The 18,476-nt window shown below is 39.6% G+C and overlaps 1 protein-coding gene across 4 annotated transcripts in view; it reads left to right on the top strand.

The window, feature by feature from the left end:
• The first annotated feature begins 247 nt into the window (after positions 1–247).
• Positions 248–18,476, top strand: part of csnk1g1 (casein kinase 1, gamma 1) — a 33,729-nt gene continuing 15,500 nt past the window's right edge. For all 4 annotated transcript variants that reach the window (XM_084067883.1, XM_084067882.1, XM_084067881.1 and 1 more), the window contains exons 1-7: positions 248–444; positions 8,508–8,909; positions 10,587–10,627; positions 11,817–11,886; positions 16,874–17,025; positions 17,581–17,815; positions 18,253–18,338. In XM_084067883.1, coding sequence (XP_083924009.1) covers positions 8,723–8,909; positions 10,587–10,627; positions 11,817–11,886; positions 16,874–17,025; positions 17,581–17,815; positions 18,253–18,338 — 771 coding nt within the window. In that variant the 5' untranslated portion in view covers positions 248–444; positions 8,508–8,722. The remainder of the gene's footprint in view (positions 445–8,507; positions 8,910–10,586; positions 10,628–11,816; positions 11,887–16,873; positions 17,026–17,580; positions 17,816–18,252; positions 18,339–18,476) is intronic.

The raw sequence follows: 18,476 nt of genomic DNA, 5'->3' as shown, positions 1-18,476 counted from the left end.
CAAGTATGGGACAAAAAAACATGCTTATACTGTACTGTAATAAACTATGAAATATAAATAAAATATGAAAAATATATATATATATATATATATATATATATATATATATATATATATATATATATATATATATATATATATTTCTCTAAAGACCGTTTAGGTCTGCGTGACCCGGAAATGTTCGTCCTATAGCGGGCGTGCCGTGTTTTTACATCCGGGTGTATTTTGTGTGAATCTTTCACGAGCGACAAGGTAGATGATGAACAAGAAAAGAATGGAAGGAAAGAGAAGACACTTCACTCTCAGTGTGAACACAGAAAACAACACAGAGTGAACAGAGACGCGCTCTATGATTATAACTCAGAACGACCTCCGTGTTGTAGGACTAACACGGTTATAGAGTGGTTGATGATCGTCTGGACTCATCATCATATCAGAGTGAAGGTGAGGCTAGTGCTGTGTTTGTTTGAGAGCCTTCAGTGGTTGGTAGCCACTGCTGCTAGCAGGCTAATTTCCTTGTTCTGAAGCCTTAGAACAGGGGTCTTCAACAGGGGGTCCGGGACCCTTATGGGTCCTTAGTGTTACTGAGGGGGGCCCCCAAATCTTTGTGTGATGGGAACTTTTTTTTTTTTTACATTAACCACTTGAACCCCAGCATCCCTATTCTGAGGAGAACATTAGCCGAAAAGCATATCTACAAGCTCACAACGCCTCGATCTGCTATTTTCAGCAAAGATGTTTTTTAGGGAGGTTTTAAGCGGTTAACTGTCTGAAAATATACACTAACATGAATCTAACACAACACTACACAATGATAGTGTTGTCAAACAAGTCTATGAAAAAGTTGAATTTGCTACACAATTTTATAGTGGGTGTCCCTGCTTCATAATCTCTCTCAGATGGATACAGGATAGGTGGGCACTAGGGACATCTGGGCACCTCGATGTAAAATTGTCTATTTTGTCCAAACATTAAAAAATGTAAATATATATTTGATGGTCTTGTAAAGTATACATGATGTGAGTGAACATGTACGGTACATCATTATCAGACTTAATTGTATCCTTCAACTTGTTTATGCCCCAAAATGAATGGATATACAGGTTTTGTAGCAATGGTAGAAATATTAGACCTTAATTGTCGAATGTTTAAGCATGTTCTAATCATGTATACTTTACTTTACTTAAGACCATTTTTCAAACATTTTATTTTTTTAACATTTCGGACAAAATAGACATTTTACATCGAGGTGCCCAGTTGTCCCTGGTGCCCACCTATTCCGTTACCTCTCAGCTAAGGGGTCCTTGGCCTGAAAAACCTTGAAGACCCCTGCCCTGGAATAAAGATACCAATGAGGTTAGTGATGTCAGATCTGATCCCCCTGTGTTTATACTTGGTCGCTCGCCGGTGTCGCGCGGCACCTTGACCGGAAAAAAATAGCCGATCTACAAGCTCATGGCGTGTCACGGCCGCAACGCTTTGGGAGCTTGTAAATCGGGTATTTTTTGGGTCGCGCCACACCGTCGCGCAGCCAAGTATAAATCAGCGTCATGTAGAGGAAGTGCTTCAGATCGTGGTTGCCATGTCGGCTTATTGTAAGCGACTTTGGGCTTCTTTTTCTGTAAAGTTGCTTGTAAAAATGGTAGTGGTTGTGTTTTTTTGGACTTGTTGTCGTTGCTTATTTTGGGCTTGCTGTCTAATGTTGTTTTAACCAATGGTTCTCAAACATTTTCAGGTCAAGGACCCCCAAATTAATATATTTGTCTGCGGACCCTCATCTGAAAATATTTTATGCCAGGGACAAGATTTCTTTTTTTAATGTAGCAGATCTACAAGCTCACAACAGCTTGTAGATTGGCTATTGTCAAATAGCCGATGTGTATAGGTTGAAAGCGTTCGTGACGTGTAGCCATAGTCGCTTCTTTTGGGCTTGTTCTCGTAGACCTGTTTGCTTGTTTCTCTCACAAAACCTGGCAACACTGCTTTAGATTCATGAGGCCCTTTAACCGTGCCGTTGTTGCGTTAAAATGTTGGCCTCGTCGCGTGAACTATAAAACATAAAACATAACAATAAAAAACATTACGTCTTTTTTTTTAACGACTGACAAAAGAGTCGAACGGGTGGCGCGACTAAAGGACTACAGACAAGACACACTTCCGGTTGTCTGTGACGTCAGAGACCCGTCCTTGGTATCTTTCTATGCAAACATATTAAAAGCTAGCGGTAGTTCTATGAGTTAAACACTGCAGTTATGAGCAAAAGCTTTTTGTGACGACCTGCTGTGTAAATGTGTAAACAAGCCTAAGCACAGTGGCAGTCAGATAGCAATACCACAATATAAAAATACTCTGTTACCAAGTAAAAGGCCTGTATTCAAAATGTTACTTGAGTAAAAGTACAAACGTATTGGCATCAAAATATACGTAAAGTACCAAAAGTAAAGATACTAAAATAGCAGATCTACAAGCTCACAGTTGTAGATTGGTGTCCCTAGATGACAGTGAAGTGACAATTTGAATTTAAGGACTTTTAAGACCTTTTTAATACCTCAAAAAATAAATTTAAGACCATTACTGCATCATAATTAATCAACAAACTATACTATAAAAACTGGTCAAACATTGGCCAAATTGTCAAATAATATAAAAAGAGGGAGCTTGTAGATCTGCTATTCACGATATTTATCTGTGGAACCGAGTCAAAGTAAATGTAATGCCTCAACTCCTACAAAGTGCTTAACAGGGTGGGGGGTTCCCAGTTCAAATATGATTTTTTGGGGGGTCACGGCCTGAAAAGGTTGAGAACCACTGATTTAGGTAGCCCTAGAATGTCTGTGATCTTACATACATTTCAAGTATTCCAAATACACAGTCATAGATCCCCCTCGTAGGCGCGCTGTGTAGTGACGATCTGCGCGGCCGTAAAAGTGCTCTAAACTCCGTCTGTACTCACCCAATAATTAATTCCTAAGACTTGGAGTCATTTTTTGTCCTCTAGTGTCATATCCATTTGAAAGTTCTGGCAGAAAACGTGTGTTTAGTCAAATATCTCCACTTTTCCACGAGCTTCACACGGACGACTGTCTGGATGCGCTAGGGGGGCGCGACTTGAGTGACGGACCCACACAAGTAAATGGGTCCGTCACTCAAGTCGGCCCCCCTAGCGCATCCAGACAGTCGTCACACGTTTTCTGCCAGAACTTTCAAATGGATATGACACTAGAGGACAAAAAATGACTCCAAGTCTTAGGAATTAATTATTGGGTGAGTACAGACGGAGTTTAGAGCACTTTTACGGCCGCGCAGATCGTCACTACACAGCGCGCCTACGAGGGGGATCTATGACTGTGTATTTGGAATACTTGAAATGTATGTAAGATCACAGACATTCTAGGGCTATGATTTAGGTAACCTAGTCCAGTGGTTGCCAAACGGTGTGCTAAGGCACCTCTGGTGAGACAAGTCCAGATGTGCCTTGGGATTTTGTGACGACAGACAACCACACTTATTGCAAAAAAGTTTTGCATTATCTTTTTTAATTTGTGTGCACTCACATCCCAATAGAGAGGCATGTGCTATACCCTCATTCAAACTGGTGTGTCCTCATTTTGTGTATGCCATTACAGGTGGCAGTTTTAAATGTACTTTATTTTAGTACTTTTTATGCCACAAATTAAAAAGAATGGAAAAAAATAACAGCATATCTACAAGTCCACGAGTCAAATGAATGATAACACTATTATACTAAAGGCTATTTTGGATAGATATGCAATTAAGCATACAGGGGAGTTTTTGACTGTTCCTTTGGTATTTCAAACCCACTGACCTAATCATTATCCCTGTATGGCCTGTCTATAATGGCATACACATGGCAACTCAGAACCTACCACTTGCATATTATGGACTAGGCTAATGCCCGTCTTTAACATCTATACCATTGTCTTGTACATTTTCATACGATAGTTGTAAAGCAAATGTAATAAATCAAAGCAGGCATGATCTAGCTGGCCTGCAATAAAACCCTACATGATGATAGTTCACATTATACGTGATGTGAGGGTTGTTAGCCCAGCTCTCTCTTCAATTAGGAGCCATCATGTATTCTGAAAGTTGTAATTTAACGTTACCTTGCCAACAACTATGTTAAACACGAATACAATATTTTCCCAGTGCACCACTGCACCCTGCCTACATCCCTTAATGTTTTTCACTGAAAGCCAATGTAATTAAACGGAAAGCAGTATAAAATGGCTTTAGAAGTTGGAATTTGAACCTAGCTGGACTTCTGGAGGACAGAGTTTAATGTGACATTGAAATTGCATGACTATTAGAGTTGGCTTTCACCTGAACAGTGCTTTTGAGGGAGTGGCAGACTGGCAGGTCGGTTAAAGATATTTTTCATGTTTATTCAGGAATTCGGTTTGGAGTGTAATGCTGCCAGATGAGCCCAAACTAACATTGTTTACATGCCCCGACTTGGGCAAATTCCATTTTAATGCTAAAAGCACAGGAAAAGGTAGTACACATATATTTTTACTTGTCATTCTTCCAGACAGTGAGTGCAGATTATTATTGACAAAATCAATGTACTGTATAGAACTTTTATGTGATCGAAATTGAGTAATTAACATTCAACATTCAACCCAAAGACTATCACCCTTTTGTCATTTCGTTTTCCATCCTTGGTTGTGGTGTGTGTACTACATGCTGGTCTGTAACTACCAACCAAAATAATGAAGTAGGAGAAATTTCCTTTAACTACAACCGATAAGAACAGACGCTGGGGTAAGGCAGCTGTTTGCTGCCACTGGCACAGTGGGGGTCCACTCCATACATATCAGCAGGCCCCCTCGCAGGGGGATCTTTCCTCTGAAGGTTAATCTCTGCTTCATTTATGTGAGTTCAACTTCTGGGAAATGGCCTCAGTAGAAATTGGATTTCTTATTGGAATTGAAACTTAATTTGATTACCGTACTCAACCAAAAATTGAACAGGTATAACACCGGAAACTGCGTCAGGCCTAGCCATTGGTGGCAATTGTTGTGAGTTCAAAACCCACGTGATGCAGAATAAATATCTACCCACTCAGGCATTGTGCTGTGTAAATGAGTCAATGGCACATGACTTCAATATACTGTCTAATGATCATTTTGATCCAGACAGTTCTGCTCATTGACCCTCCCCCATTTCTCCTTTGTTGTCCTCCTCTTGCTGTCTTTCTCCTTCCTCCTCTACCACCTCCTTCGTCTTCAAAATGCCTGGCCCAACTGATAGCTGTGCAGTACCTACAGTAGAATGTTTGACTTATGTTTCTCACCAAATATTGTTTACTTCATCTCAGTGCGCCCTTTCAACAGCTGTGATTCATCAGTTAGTGTAAGGAAACCTTATTGCCATATTATTGACAAAATAATTGTAGTTGTAGTGCTATGTATTGAACATTACTCTGGCGAGATCTTTGCACACATGAAGAATTCATGGTTGGCTTGGTGGGGAAACCAAAACTTAATTCAAAGCATTGAAAACAAATGTTTTCTTTGTATTCAACAGAGACATAATTAATCTTGAACATTTCACAATTGATTTTATTAGCCTAGATATGATAATTATTTGCACAACAGGAATTGTTGCCAATCCCAATGGTCTTCTTTCTGAGCTGTAAAATCTGTGTTTTGTAGTCCTCATGATTGCTTCTCCTGGCTTTTATGTACTTGCAAAGCAACACTGTACAATTTCCCTTGAGAGCAAACTAAATGTGTATTTCAGATGCTGTGAAACTGAGCATGAGTCATCAGGAGGCCCACACATACATATGTTATAACAGAAGCAGCCCTCCCATACTTTTTTGGATCATTATCATGCAAGTACCAAGTAGATGTAACCCTTAACCACTTGAACCCTAGTGTCCCTATTCTGGTGCTAATGCTTGTGAAAATAGCCAATCTACAAGCTCACAATGGGTTGCAATGCGACACGTTAGCTTGTAGATCGGCAAAGAGAGTTGGAGGGAATTACGGAAACACCTGCTGGCACACACCTGCTGGCAGGTCGCTCAAAACAAGAGCGAAATACCAATTGGTATTATTTAAGGGGAGAAATAATCGACCAAAGTTACGTTTCCAAACTTTTCTTTGAGGAGTGTGTATATATAGGATGTATGTGGTTAAAGTTGAACAATTAATAGAACTAACCTAGTTATTGTTGGTGTTGACATGTTGTTTCGTGTCACTGTCAGCCTGCTGATGTTCGGTGTTACTATGTACCACTGAACAGTTGACCACCACATCAGCACGCTTAGCAGTTTATTTTTGCAAAATGAAATAATAGAAACTGCTTTGATTGAACTTACAATTGCTGATTTATTACACGGCAGGTTCAGCAGAGTGCAATTTGCCTAACTTACATAAACCATGTTGACAAACATTGCTTGATTTTTATATTTAAACACTTGCATAATGACATCCAACACACTTGATTTTATGTGATTACATCCTTAACATTTGCATAGTTGTTGTTAATGTCAGCATGAGGAAGATCAAGCTATTGACACTTCTCTTGCATACTGTATTTGGTGAAATCAAACTAGTGTCTCTCAGTTTAAGCTGTGATGTATGTTTATGTAACAGTTTATATAATACTCTGCTATCAACCTTATGGTTGTAGGTGGTTCAAAATCTAGTATTGCCTCTGTGGTATAACTTGCCTCTGTTTCGTGATGGATTGTTGTATTGTTTCCCCTGTTGCTTTGTTGTTGTTTTGTTTATTGTTTTGTTTTTTGTTTCCCTCTGTTGTGGTTCCTTCAATGTGAAGGCCTGTACGTTTTTCCCTTTCCCCGTATGGCACATATCATGAACCGAATATGACTGAATTTGTTATTAATGTGCAGAAAAAACAATAAAACAAAGTTTAAAATAAAAACAACATGCCTCTGTGGCTGCTAATGCCTCTGTGGCTGAAAATGGTCAGTTCCTTATAAAAGGGTGCTAAACACATTGTATATGTTAATTATAGTGTTTATTTGCTATGCACAAACTTGGTAGAATTTGTGCCTTTAAAAAAATGCCCAGTTAATGTATTGGTGCACAAATCTTTCTTTTCATGGGGCGGCCATAGCTGAGTGGTTAGTGAGCCCGCCTAGGGAGCCAGAGGCCCTGGTTGCCCCAGGTTCGATTCCAGGCCAGGCCAGCATATGTGTCGATGAAAAGAAATTTGTCCCTGAGCAAGACTCTTAACCCCTAGTTGCTCACAGGTTCTCATTGGAAACAAGACCGCAAGGACTTTCATGAACGACCTGTTAAAAGGAATTATCCTTATCCTTCATGACAGCCTAGCTTTATCTCAAAATCCAAACTGGTTAGTGCAGCGGCGGACTGGCCATTTGGCGTACCGGGCAAATGCCCGGTGGGCCGCTGGGCCAGTGGGCCACTGGGCCAAAAAAAAAAAAAAAAAAAAAAAAAAAAGTTTTTTTTTTTTTTTTTTTTTTTTTTTTTTTAAATATACTTTTAAAAATGTTTTAGGGTAATTACGGTCATATCCGAGTCGCGCGGCCCAATTATTAGTTACGTTAATGTTTGGGCTGGGATGCTTTCCAGCAGGCGCCTCAGTGCGGCCGCAGAGTTCATGTGCAGGGCTGGGCTGGCTCAGTGAAATGCCCCCCCCCCCCCCCCCCCCCCCCCGTTGACAAAATGGGGGGGGGGGGGGGCGGGGGGTGTGGGCCGGTCCGGACCAAAATGCCAGGGCTGAATTTTGGTCCCAGTCCGGCCCTGGGTTAGTGGGTGTTTTATGATGACTTAATTTTGATTTTGAGTGCTATCTTTTAAACCTAGCAATGCCCTTGCTTTTTGTATATCACCTATCTGTAAACAACGATAAAAGAAATACTGCCCATTAGGGGTGTGCCGATACACTAATTTCACGAAACGATACGATACGATATTTGGCTCACAACTTCGATACGATTTCGATACGATACGATACGCACTTTTTTTATTATGAAAATATATGGAGGAGAAAAAAAGAAAATGCAAACAAATAATTCTGTTTTTGCATTATTCAGACATGCAAACTTGTAGCTTTTCAGCTACAATAGCCGTTTTGAATCCAAATAGTATGACACCTGACCCGAAAAAAAAAACATGTTGTCACTCTTTTCAACTCGGGGCCGTTTGCATGCCTGATTATTATGATTGTAAAAAAAAAACGATTTATTTTTTTTCCAAAACGATACATATCGTCGCGAAAACGTATCGCGATATATCGCGGGACGATATATCGGCACACCCCTACTGCCCATGGGTATTTGGAAATCATACTGCTAAATGGTGTGATTCATTTTATCCAAGTGAAGTTTGAATGTTCCTGTTTTGAAGTAAAGGTGGAATCGTACATCTTGATCTTGTGAAGCATTTGGTTTAAAAACACGTTCACACCTTGTGTACAATTTTTGCACTTCCCCGTGAATGTGCCTGTGCTTTTATCGTGATTTATTTGCATCTTTCTCATTGCAGGTATTCTGCCTATGCCCTCTTGTGCCTGCCAAATGTTGAGGCCAGAAGCTATCCTGTACAACTCTTAGAATTCCCTGGGTGGAGTGAGAGAAGGAAAACCACCCTGACCCATGAAAGTCACTGTGCCATCGCTGCACTGCCAGTGACTAGGCCTGTAGTAGGCCCAGCACGGGGGCATTTTTCTGGATCTCCTCTGGAGCCCACCAACTTGTACAATGGATCAACAACGAGACAAATATGCTGATCGGCCAGCCAGAAGTACCAAGGTTTCACAAGGAAGTCGCAGTGGACACTCGTCACGGCCGTCGGGCTCCTCTGCGTCCTCCGGGGTCCTCATGGTGGGACCAAACTTTCGTGTGGGCAAGAAGATTGGCTGTGGCAATTTTGGCGAGCTGAAACTTGGTAAGCAGATACGGTTATGCATTGGTGTGTTTTACTAATCACAGAGACTGAGCTAAAAATGTATAAATGGGTCATTATGGCATGGCTCGAAATTGCTCCCAAAATTTAATCTGTGTGACCTTGAAATATAATTGGAAGCATTTGTGCGAGTGCAGATAATAGTTGTGGTGTGACCTTTTTTTTTCTAACCACAGTTGAACATTGCTTTCACTGTACATTTGCTAGTACACTCGGTATGTGCCTTGTGAGCTGACAGTAGGCGACTAGGCGCTCTGTACTGTATGTAGGAAATGGGTTAGGGTACTCGCACTCAGTGGCGGCCTTTCCTATGTTTCACCCGTTTCAATTGAAACGGGCCCCCAACCTCAGGGGCCCCCCCCTGAGGTTGACTCGCATCCCAGTCCGGGACCCGCCTCTGGCTTGCCGACGTCCAAGAATTTCATGCAAGAAGATGATGTAGATCTGATTGAATCAGGGCTCAGCTCAAGTGAATCATGTGAGTGAGTTGTTTTAGCTGTCTGTCCATGGTGGAAGAGCAGATAGCCTAATTAATTTATTTCGAAAATGCAGCATTATGGATTGTGGAAGCAAACCAACTTCAGTCCACAATTTTTTTATTTTATTTAAAAGAAAAAAAAAAAAAAACTTTTTTTTTTGTTTTGGGGGGGGGGGGGGGTGCATATGGGGCCCCCATATGAGCTCTTGAAACGGGCCCCCAGATCATTAAGGCCGCCCCTGCTCGCACTAGTCTAACATGCTGATAATTTGATCATTGGTTGGTACGACGTTGCCAAGTGCTGCTGTGCTGACATTCCAGCACTTTTAGTACATCTTAGAATCTATGATGGCGTCATATTTATTATCCCTTCATAATCTATTCTCATAATGTTTCTTTGTACCGAGCTGTCTTTCCTTGTTAATTGACCTTAAATGCCACATATTTCCAAACTGCAAAAGTCAAGCCAAATTGCGCTATACAGAGATTGGAAGACTAAGCGCAATATTATTAATTGACCTTTTTACAGAACAATGTCTTCCATATTTGTCAATCAAAACCCTTCACAGAGACTCTGCACACTTGTCATCTTTAGGAAGTTAAACCTATTTGAGAATTTGGCCAATTAACATCGTAGCCGTCTATGGAGAAGTAAAATATATTCAATTCTTTTTTTTATGCCGATTGAGTTTTGAAATGCAAATAGCTATTGGCAGGATTTCCTTAATAGACTGAGGCTATTGTGAATCTGACCTAAGCTCACAGGATGGAAGTACCGCTATATTTACTCCTTTTGTCCCATACACACTTCCACAACGTCTTGTCACCCCACCCCATCCCCGTAGTCCTGTGCGTGGACACTAAAGTGCCATCATGCACATGTTTGTATGTATATGTATGTATGTCTCCACACTATTAAACCATAATTTGACAATAATGGTTTCTACTGTTGGTCTAGTTTATTTACTTTAATAATACCAATTATGAGATGGTACTTATTTTTGCAGGATTCTTCTACAATTATGATCGGTCAAAATTACTATCTTTCAGTTTTTACTGGTAATTTGCAAAAAGTGATCATCACAACATTGATATTTTTAAATAATTGTTTCTTAGCCCTCAGATGCCATTTTGCCTTACTTCTGTGTAATTCTACTTTCTTTCTTCCTTACTTTTTCCAGGTAAAAATCTCTACACCAATGAGTACGTAGCTATTAAACTGGTAAGTCAAACCTCTTTTGCCCTTGCTTTGACAGGTAGAGACTGTTATTCAAAATAGCAATTTCTCAAAATAGACATGATTGTAAACGTACAGTAAAATACAAATTACAATATTTAGCGAAACATTATTTACACGCATGCATTAATGGGTATTTGACATGACATTTGTCACAGTTAATGATAATAGATTTTTGTTACCATGCAACTGTGTGAATGTCCAATGGTAGTGTCAAGATCGCGTGTCCTGGCACAGGGCTAAAGTACTCTCTCACCACCGTGGAGAGACTGGCGTTTGATACCTCCATGGTGCGTCCGTCCAGCTTGGCCGGGCACCCCAACGAACACGATTGGCCTTGTTTGCACATGCGAAGCCGGCAGGGGATTGTGTTCTTTGTTGCTGCACTAATGATGCCAACTGGTCTGGGCGTTTGTTCAGTAGACAGAGGAGGCATGCAATTGTCTACACCACTGTTTCCCAAACAGTGGGTCGGGACCCATTTGTGGGTACACATTTGTACATGAGTAAATACCCCTTAACCTTTTTGTTTCCTACATTGTTTTAAATTTTTATGGCAAAAGATTTTTTTAAATATTCCCCCCCCCAATTTTTTTTTACAATTTGTCCTAAGTTAAACACAAATGCAAACCTTTTTCAACAGAATTCCATATTTTTTTTAACACTTTAATGAATTAGAGGGAGACAAATACATTTTTAAGAAGATCTACAAGCTCACAACACGTTCCGATGCTACGTGTTGTGAGCTTGTAGATCTGCTATTTTCACTAGTGTGGGTCCCGGGGAGACAACACATTTCTCTATTGGGCCTCGAGCTAAAAAGTTTGGGAACCACTGGTCTACGCCCTCCCCAGGTCAACGGTGGAGGTTAGGTATCTGAATGGAGACAGATCTTTTTTTTTACATTATGTAAAAAAAAAGAGTTTATTTCTCAGCAATGACCGACTAACTGTTCATTATCCCACTTATTACACAGCTACTTAATAAAGAAAACAAAATGATTTTGTTGATTTTAAAATGATTAAATTGCTTATGGTAAAGATTAAGAAAATTATTATATTAGATTATGCCAGGTGATGCTCGCGAAACTCCAACTTTTTGTAGTAGAAATTGCTGTGCTTCTGGTCAGTAGACGCATTTGATAACTCTTCATTTTGGTTCTTATGTCATGTAGGAACCAGTGAAATCGAGGGCGCCACAGTTACATTTGGAGTACCGGTTTTACAAAACCTTGGGAAGTACAGGTAAGGTCATTGGCAAGATTACCAACTATTATTCAGTCCATTCGTTTTTGTGTTACTACATGACTGATTTTTACAGTTAATGTAGATGAGTCAAAAAGGTTGTCTAATTTCCAAGTGATTACGCCTTTGCGGTTACAGTCATTGACCCTCAATAGAATCTGTGTGATAAAATCCATTTTAACCCATTAAGACCTGGAACTGTGTCATTTTTAGATTCGAGCTAAAAAGCATTATTTTACACTTTGGGCTATTCAAAAATAGCAGATATACAAGCTTGTAGCGCTGCACCGAGTGCCGCGCTACGAGCTTGTATATCTGCAATTTTTTTTAAATTGTGAAAATGTGTGCAAATCTTTGAATATATATATATATTTTTAAAGCGAACATTTGTAACTCAAATCTTTGCCTCTGGGGGTCCCTGGAACAAAATATTTTGATTGGGATCCGCGGCCAAATACATATAATTGTGGGGGTCCTTGACATGAAAAAGATTGAGCACCACTGATATAGAAACATACGTTTTTCAGAATACTGTTGAGATTTAGGAGACATGTAGAATCGGCTTCAGGTCTCAATGGGTTAATCTCTGGGAGTCAGTGTTTGTAGACAAATATCTTTCAAAAGGTGACTTTGCAAATTCATGTGGAAACACCATTACCAGAAGCTGACTGCTACCTTCCTTCCTGTTGCCCTGAAAAGACTTCACTATTGATATCTAACAGGGAGATGGCAGGAAGCGGTAACCTTATTACAGCCATCAGAATTGTGATAGAACTCGTGCATAATGCAGGTTTGTCATGTCTTATCCAGTTACATTATGTCTTATCCCCAAATCTGATGGACTCCTTCTAAGTCCTTATGTGACCTCGGGGCAGGTCGTTCCAGAGACACAGTGTCTTCAGCCTCGCCTTAGGAGCAACCAGCAGGTTCCTGCCTGAGGAGCTCAGGCTCCGCACAGGCTTGTAAAGGGTTAATAACTCAGGGGCCAGGCCATGAAGTGCCTTAACCCATTAAAACCGGGAACGCATCTGTGTCATTTTCCCGATTTCTTTGGCTATTCAAAATCTACTATGAACTTGTAGAGCTGCTTTGTTTTGAAAAATCATCAAAAATGTTCGCTTTAAAAAATATATATTATATTCAAATTTTCACGATTTTTAAGATAAATTGCAGATATACAAGCTTGTTGCGTGGCACTCGGTGCCGTGTTATGAGGTTTTAGATCTGCTATTTTTGAATTGCCTAAAGTATAAAATAATGGTTATAGCTAAAATACTAAAATGACACAGCTATGCGTTCCTAGATTGAATGGGTTATAAGTAATCCTAAAATAGGAGTAATATGGGTGCCTGACAGCTCAGCCAATTTGTGCACACACTGTATTCTCCACGTGACCTATACTCCTCTCTGTCCTCGGTTTCCTGTCTCTCTACACGCTCTACAAGCATGATGATGATTTCGGTGTGTCTTTAACCCATTAATACCGGGAACGCATCTGTCATTTTAGATTTTAGCTATAACCATTATTTTATACTTTGGGCTATTCAAAAATAGCAGATACAGTATACAAGCTCATAGCGTTGTACCGAGTGCCACGCTATGAGCTTGTAGATCTGCTATTTTTGAAAAATCTTGAACATTTGTGCAAATCTTTCGACTCAAATCTTTGCTCCTGGAGGTCCCTGGAACAAAATATTTTATAAATGTTCACTATAAAAAAAACATATAAAATACATTCTCTCGATTAAACAAATATTTTTGAATAGCCAAAGAAAGCTAAAATGACAGAGATGCGTTCCCGGATTGAATGGGTTAAAACTCAAAATGTATCCGATCCTGGTTATATTCCTGAGATGATATTAGATACTCTCTGCCCTACTCTCTTTTCACTTTCAGTTCTTCCTCTTGTTATTCATCCTCCTTTTTATTTGTCAGAATTTGTTTGACAAGCAGGGCTCAAAATGTACCTTTTTAGTACTAGTGCTCTCAACTCATGAAGTTATGTGCACCAGCGAAAATGTAGGAGCCCTCACATGTAAGGAACATAGTATGTCATTTTTGTATTTAAAAACAAAAACAAAAAACGATTTAACATTACGGTTTACAAGTAACATAAAATGGCGAATAAATTAAATAAATGGGGCTTTAATGCATTATTCTGGGTCCAGGTTTGAAAATATGCTCTTCTGGCTTCTTCAAAAACTATGATAACAATTACAAAGAGCCTAAGACAGTTGACTAATCTCATTGTATTCAAAACACCCAAGTCAAAATGTTATATTGATACACCCTGATTGCTCAGTAGCACTTTTATAAATAAAATGGAAGTTTTGCTAGGCATGTTCCTTGGCAAGCTCTGTGGAACTCAAGGTGCCTCTATTATAGCCAGACAAAGAACATAATGTCTACGGTTTTGCAAGGGTTGGAAAAGGCCAACTGTGCGGAAACTCATTAAATATTTAGAGTGAGGCTGCCTCTCTTAGCACTAACCTGCCTCTGTCCTCTACTCCAGATGGGATAACGTGACCCCATTTCATCTTAGCTGTGTGCTAATATGCCATCATCCTATGTCAGCCAGTGTGGTTGTCAGATAAAGGATGTCTGTGCTGCATCAGTGCATTCATGGATGAATGTGCTCAACCCAGGTGTCAATATACAATATATTTATGATTATGAGTGTTATCCGCCCCACCACATGAATCTGATATGACAATATGTTTTTCTAAAGGTGATCTGTAGCTTTGACTTACTAGAATGACCACAAGTGTGGCATTTCTGCACAGAGCAGAGGCCAAGACTGCTCAGGATTTATTTTTCAGGATCTACTGTACAATGCTACAGTACAGCATTTATAGCGAGAGGAAATTAGTGAGCCATGAAAAATCTGCCTGGCTTAACCCTGAAAGACTACACCGTGTCTCTGGCCACTACCAGCATCTCAAGCAATAAAAGAAATCCCCAAAGACGCGCGCCATAGCAGAATTTGGCTCTATAGAAACAAGGAAAGAAAGGTTCTGCAGTCTTCTATTTGGTGCCCCAGCCATCACTGGACAAAATATTGGTTTAACCTATCAATGTGGGTCGTTGATGTTTAACGTTTTCACTTCTCGGCCCACTGGGTTTGTGATGAATAAAAACTGGGAGAAAGACGGCCAACAGAGACACTAGGCCTGCTATTGTCTTAGCCCATAGTTGTATTGTCTTAAACTGGACATACATCAGTATAGAAATTATAGGCTAACAAATAACCACTAGTACTTTAGAGAAAGATAGGGTGGGATAAATAAATATTCTGAAGAATGAAAAAATAAAATGAAATAAAATAATCTAGGGATGCATCTATATAAGAAAATCTTACTCCCTTGCATGCAGTGAAATTTCTAATATAATTTATTTGGAAATTAGATTTCTTTGTCATTGCTCCTGTCATTGTTGACAATTTTTATCTTAATGTTTTTGCAAAAAATACTGATGTTGTCAAAAAGTCAAATAATGACCCATATATCCGTTTGTCCGATATATCGGGCTCTACTTTATTCCCTTTCCTCAATCTCCAGATGCCTCAAGGTATCATTCCTATGGTACAATTGGCAACCCACAGAATAGGATAATTGGCTCCTAAAACACAGGATGGAACCCAGCATGATGTTGACGTGGCCAAATGTAGCTAAATGGCTGTAGTGCCACTTCTCTCACTGTAAACGTGTTAAAGCCCATCTGTGATGTGCCTCAGGAATATTTGCTCACAATATTCTAAAGGTTAGGATGAGTAAAATACTCATCATTATTGTATCCGTCTTAAAGACCAAGTCTCTGCCAGTAGACCATTGTGGCTCGGATTAGGAGCTTCTTTGAGAAACACTATTTCTTACTTCATTAAATTGGCTGATTATTGATTTTTGCCCACGGTGTTAATCATGGGTGAAAAAAAAGAAATTGGACATTTCAATGTTTCCTGGGGATAACAAATAACGGTTTTCTGCGGTCATCATTTAGTCATGCCTAACTGTGTTTCCAGTGGTATTCAGTAAACATCAAAGACTTCCTACACTTTGGAACTACAGTACGATGAGGAACAAATCCAAGAAAATTTCTCATTTCACATGTGATAGGAATATATTTTGGGTATCCCAAAACTAAGAAAATCACATCTTTGCAGTTTCTTTTGTCTTTTTAAGAATAATGCTTTGTCTGGACTGAAGAGCTTGTCATCAGGACAGCTGCCCAGTGCTAGAATTGGACACTGCCTGCAGAAAATGTTGTGTGTCTGATGTCTGATGTTGGACACCCTCCAAAACTGAATGACAGACATGCTGATCCAAATTATGGATTGCCTACACTTATACTGTTGTGCATACTGTTGCTTGCGCAACCTTTCACATACGCAGGCCACTCATGCTTCTTTTCTTATCCATAACTTATGTAGGTTAATTCTCCTTGGGCCTTTGGCCTAATCAGCACAGACCTTTTTGCTATCCAATGTAATATTCTAGGTCTTAACTTCAAAGCTCTCTCTCCCAGACACACCAAGACAATTCATGGAGCAGTTTTAACAGTCGGTGCATTTTAGTTTCTGGTTAATGTGTAACTAGCAGCAGGATCTGATCTCTACCCTCCATAACAAACCATGTGATACTCCTCCTGTCTAGTTTCAGATCTGGCTGTGACTGAGTTGGGCTCCAGGTCAATTTCATCATTCATGGGAGGCAAGAATAATAAACAGTCTCTTGCTGCCCACAGGTTTTCATCAGACACATTGCCATGTGCAGCTGAAAGAATATCTTACCATTAAAGCTTAGAATATTAGCTGTGACTCAATTCCCAATTAACAATCCAAGCTTGTAACAATGTTGGCCATGATGCACATGGAAAAGAACACAAAGGAAATTAACCAATTAAACCATTTGCTCATGGACTTGAGTATTATCAGCGATGCTATGATTGTGTCTCATGTCATGTATTATTACTTATTACTCCTTTGTTTCAGCTGAAGGCCTGCCACAGGTTTTCTACTTTGGGCCTTGTGGGAAGTACAATGCCATGGTTCTGGAGCTGCTGGGCCCCAGCTTAGAGGACCTCTTTGACCTTTGTGACAGAACCTTCTCACTCAAGACTGTCCTAATGATAGCCATTCAGTTGGTGAGTTCATGGCAGTGGGTTATACCCAGCAGGGCCGCACTTATATGAACACATATTGGCCATGCAGAGCCAGTATTTGACAACACAAAAATGTGTGGAGGGTAAATATGGTACAAATAATTGGTTACTCTATATTAATAATAATAACTGTAGTGTGTACACATCACCATTAGCTGAGTAAATCAGTCACTGGATGTTTTCTTTTTACAACCAGAGAAACAAACAGATGTTGACCACAAGCTTGTTTGCTGGTATGCAAAAGTTAGTTGCAGCTCAACTTTTTGGCCAACCAAGAGTATCAAGATAGTACTGTATCATTCAGTTCAAGCTATCCCATAATATAATATAGTGATGTATATGAAATATGTGATGGTATTTAGCTTTTAAGAACTTGAAAATATTGAAATAATGTAGCGGTGAGCTACTGTTGCACAAATGTACATTTCTGGGTTAAATTACTTATTGATTTCTTGTCTAAAAAGCCTAATTTTTTACATTATGTGGCTGTGCATATAATATCCTTTTGCTGACTCTTCCTGTATTGTCCCACTACAGATCTCCAGGATGGAGTATGTGCACTCTAAAAACCTCATTTATAGAGATGTAAAACCTGAAAACTTTCTCATTGGACGGCAAGGGAACAAAAAGGAAAACATAATCCACATAATTGACTTTGGCCTGGCCAAAGAGTACATCGACCCTGAAACGAAAAAACACATTCCATACCGTGAACACAAAAGCCTCACCGGAACCGCCCGATATATGTCCATCAATACACATTTGGGCAAAGGTAAGACAATGTGCATTTTTAATTATAGCTCCAAACCAGGATTTTTCTCCTTGCATAAATTGTTTGGTTATCCATGGGGAGATTGTGGACCATTGAGCCAGATACATAACACACAGACTGGCATCTTTACCATGGTTGGAGACCATAGGCATTAGGGAAATTCTCAGGTTTCAGCTTCAGGCTTACGTTTGAGCAGATTTGACCATATTTTAGGTATTTTTGGAACATTTAATGTACTCTGTCTTAAAATAAGTTCAACTATACAGTTGGACTATACAACTATACAGAATCCAGGCCACCTGTTTAATGATACAATGATGAAAGAACAGTGGTGGAAATGTTGATTTTTGTGGTTCAGCCTGTTACCTACTATTTTAAATGTACTATCTACAGTGCTTATTTAAAATACATTTATTGTAATCTTTTCTTTTTTATAGAGCAAAGCAGACGAGATGACCTTGAGGCCTTAGGTCACATGTTCATGTATTTCCTCCGTGGTAGTCTGCCTTGGCAAGGACTAAAGGTATGCAGTCTATTTAGATATTGATTACAGTTATGTAGAAGAGCAATTGTAAATATTAAGCAATCTTACACATTGACTTTGTAAATATCTTTTGACCATGTCTAGGGAAGCTTTGAAAATGAGTTCAAATACAGGTGA

The sequence above is a fragment of the Gymnoscopelus microlampas genome (genome assembly GCF_963454915.1).
Source record: "Gymnoscopelus microlampas genome assembly, chromosome: 1".
NCBI lineage: Eukaryota > Metazoa > Chordata > Actinopteri > Myctophiformes > Myctophidae > Gymnoscopelus > Gymnoscopelus microlampas.
This window is presented reverse-complemented; position numbering and strand designations above follow the sequence as displayed.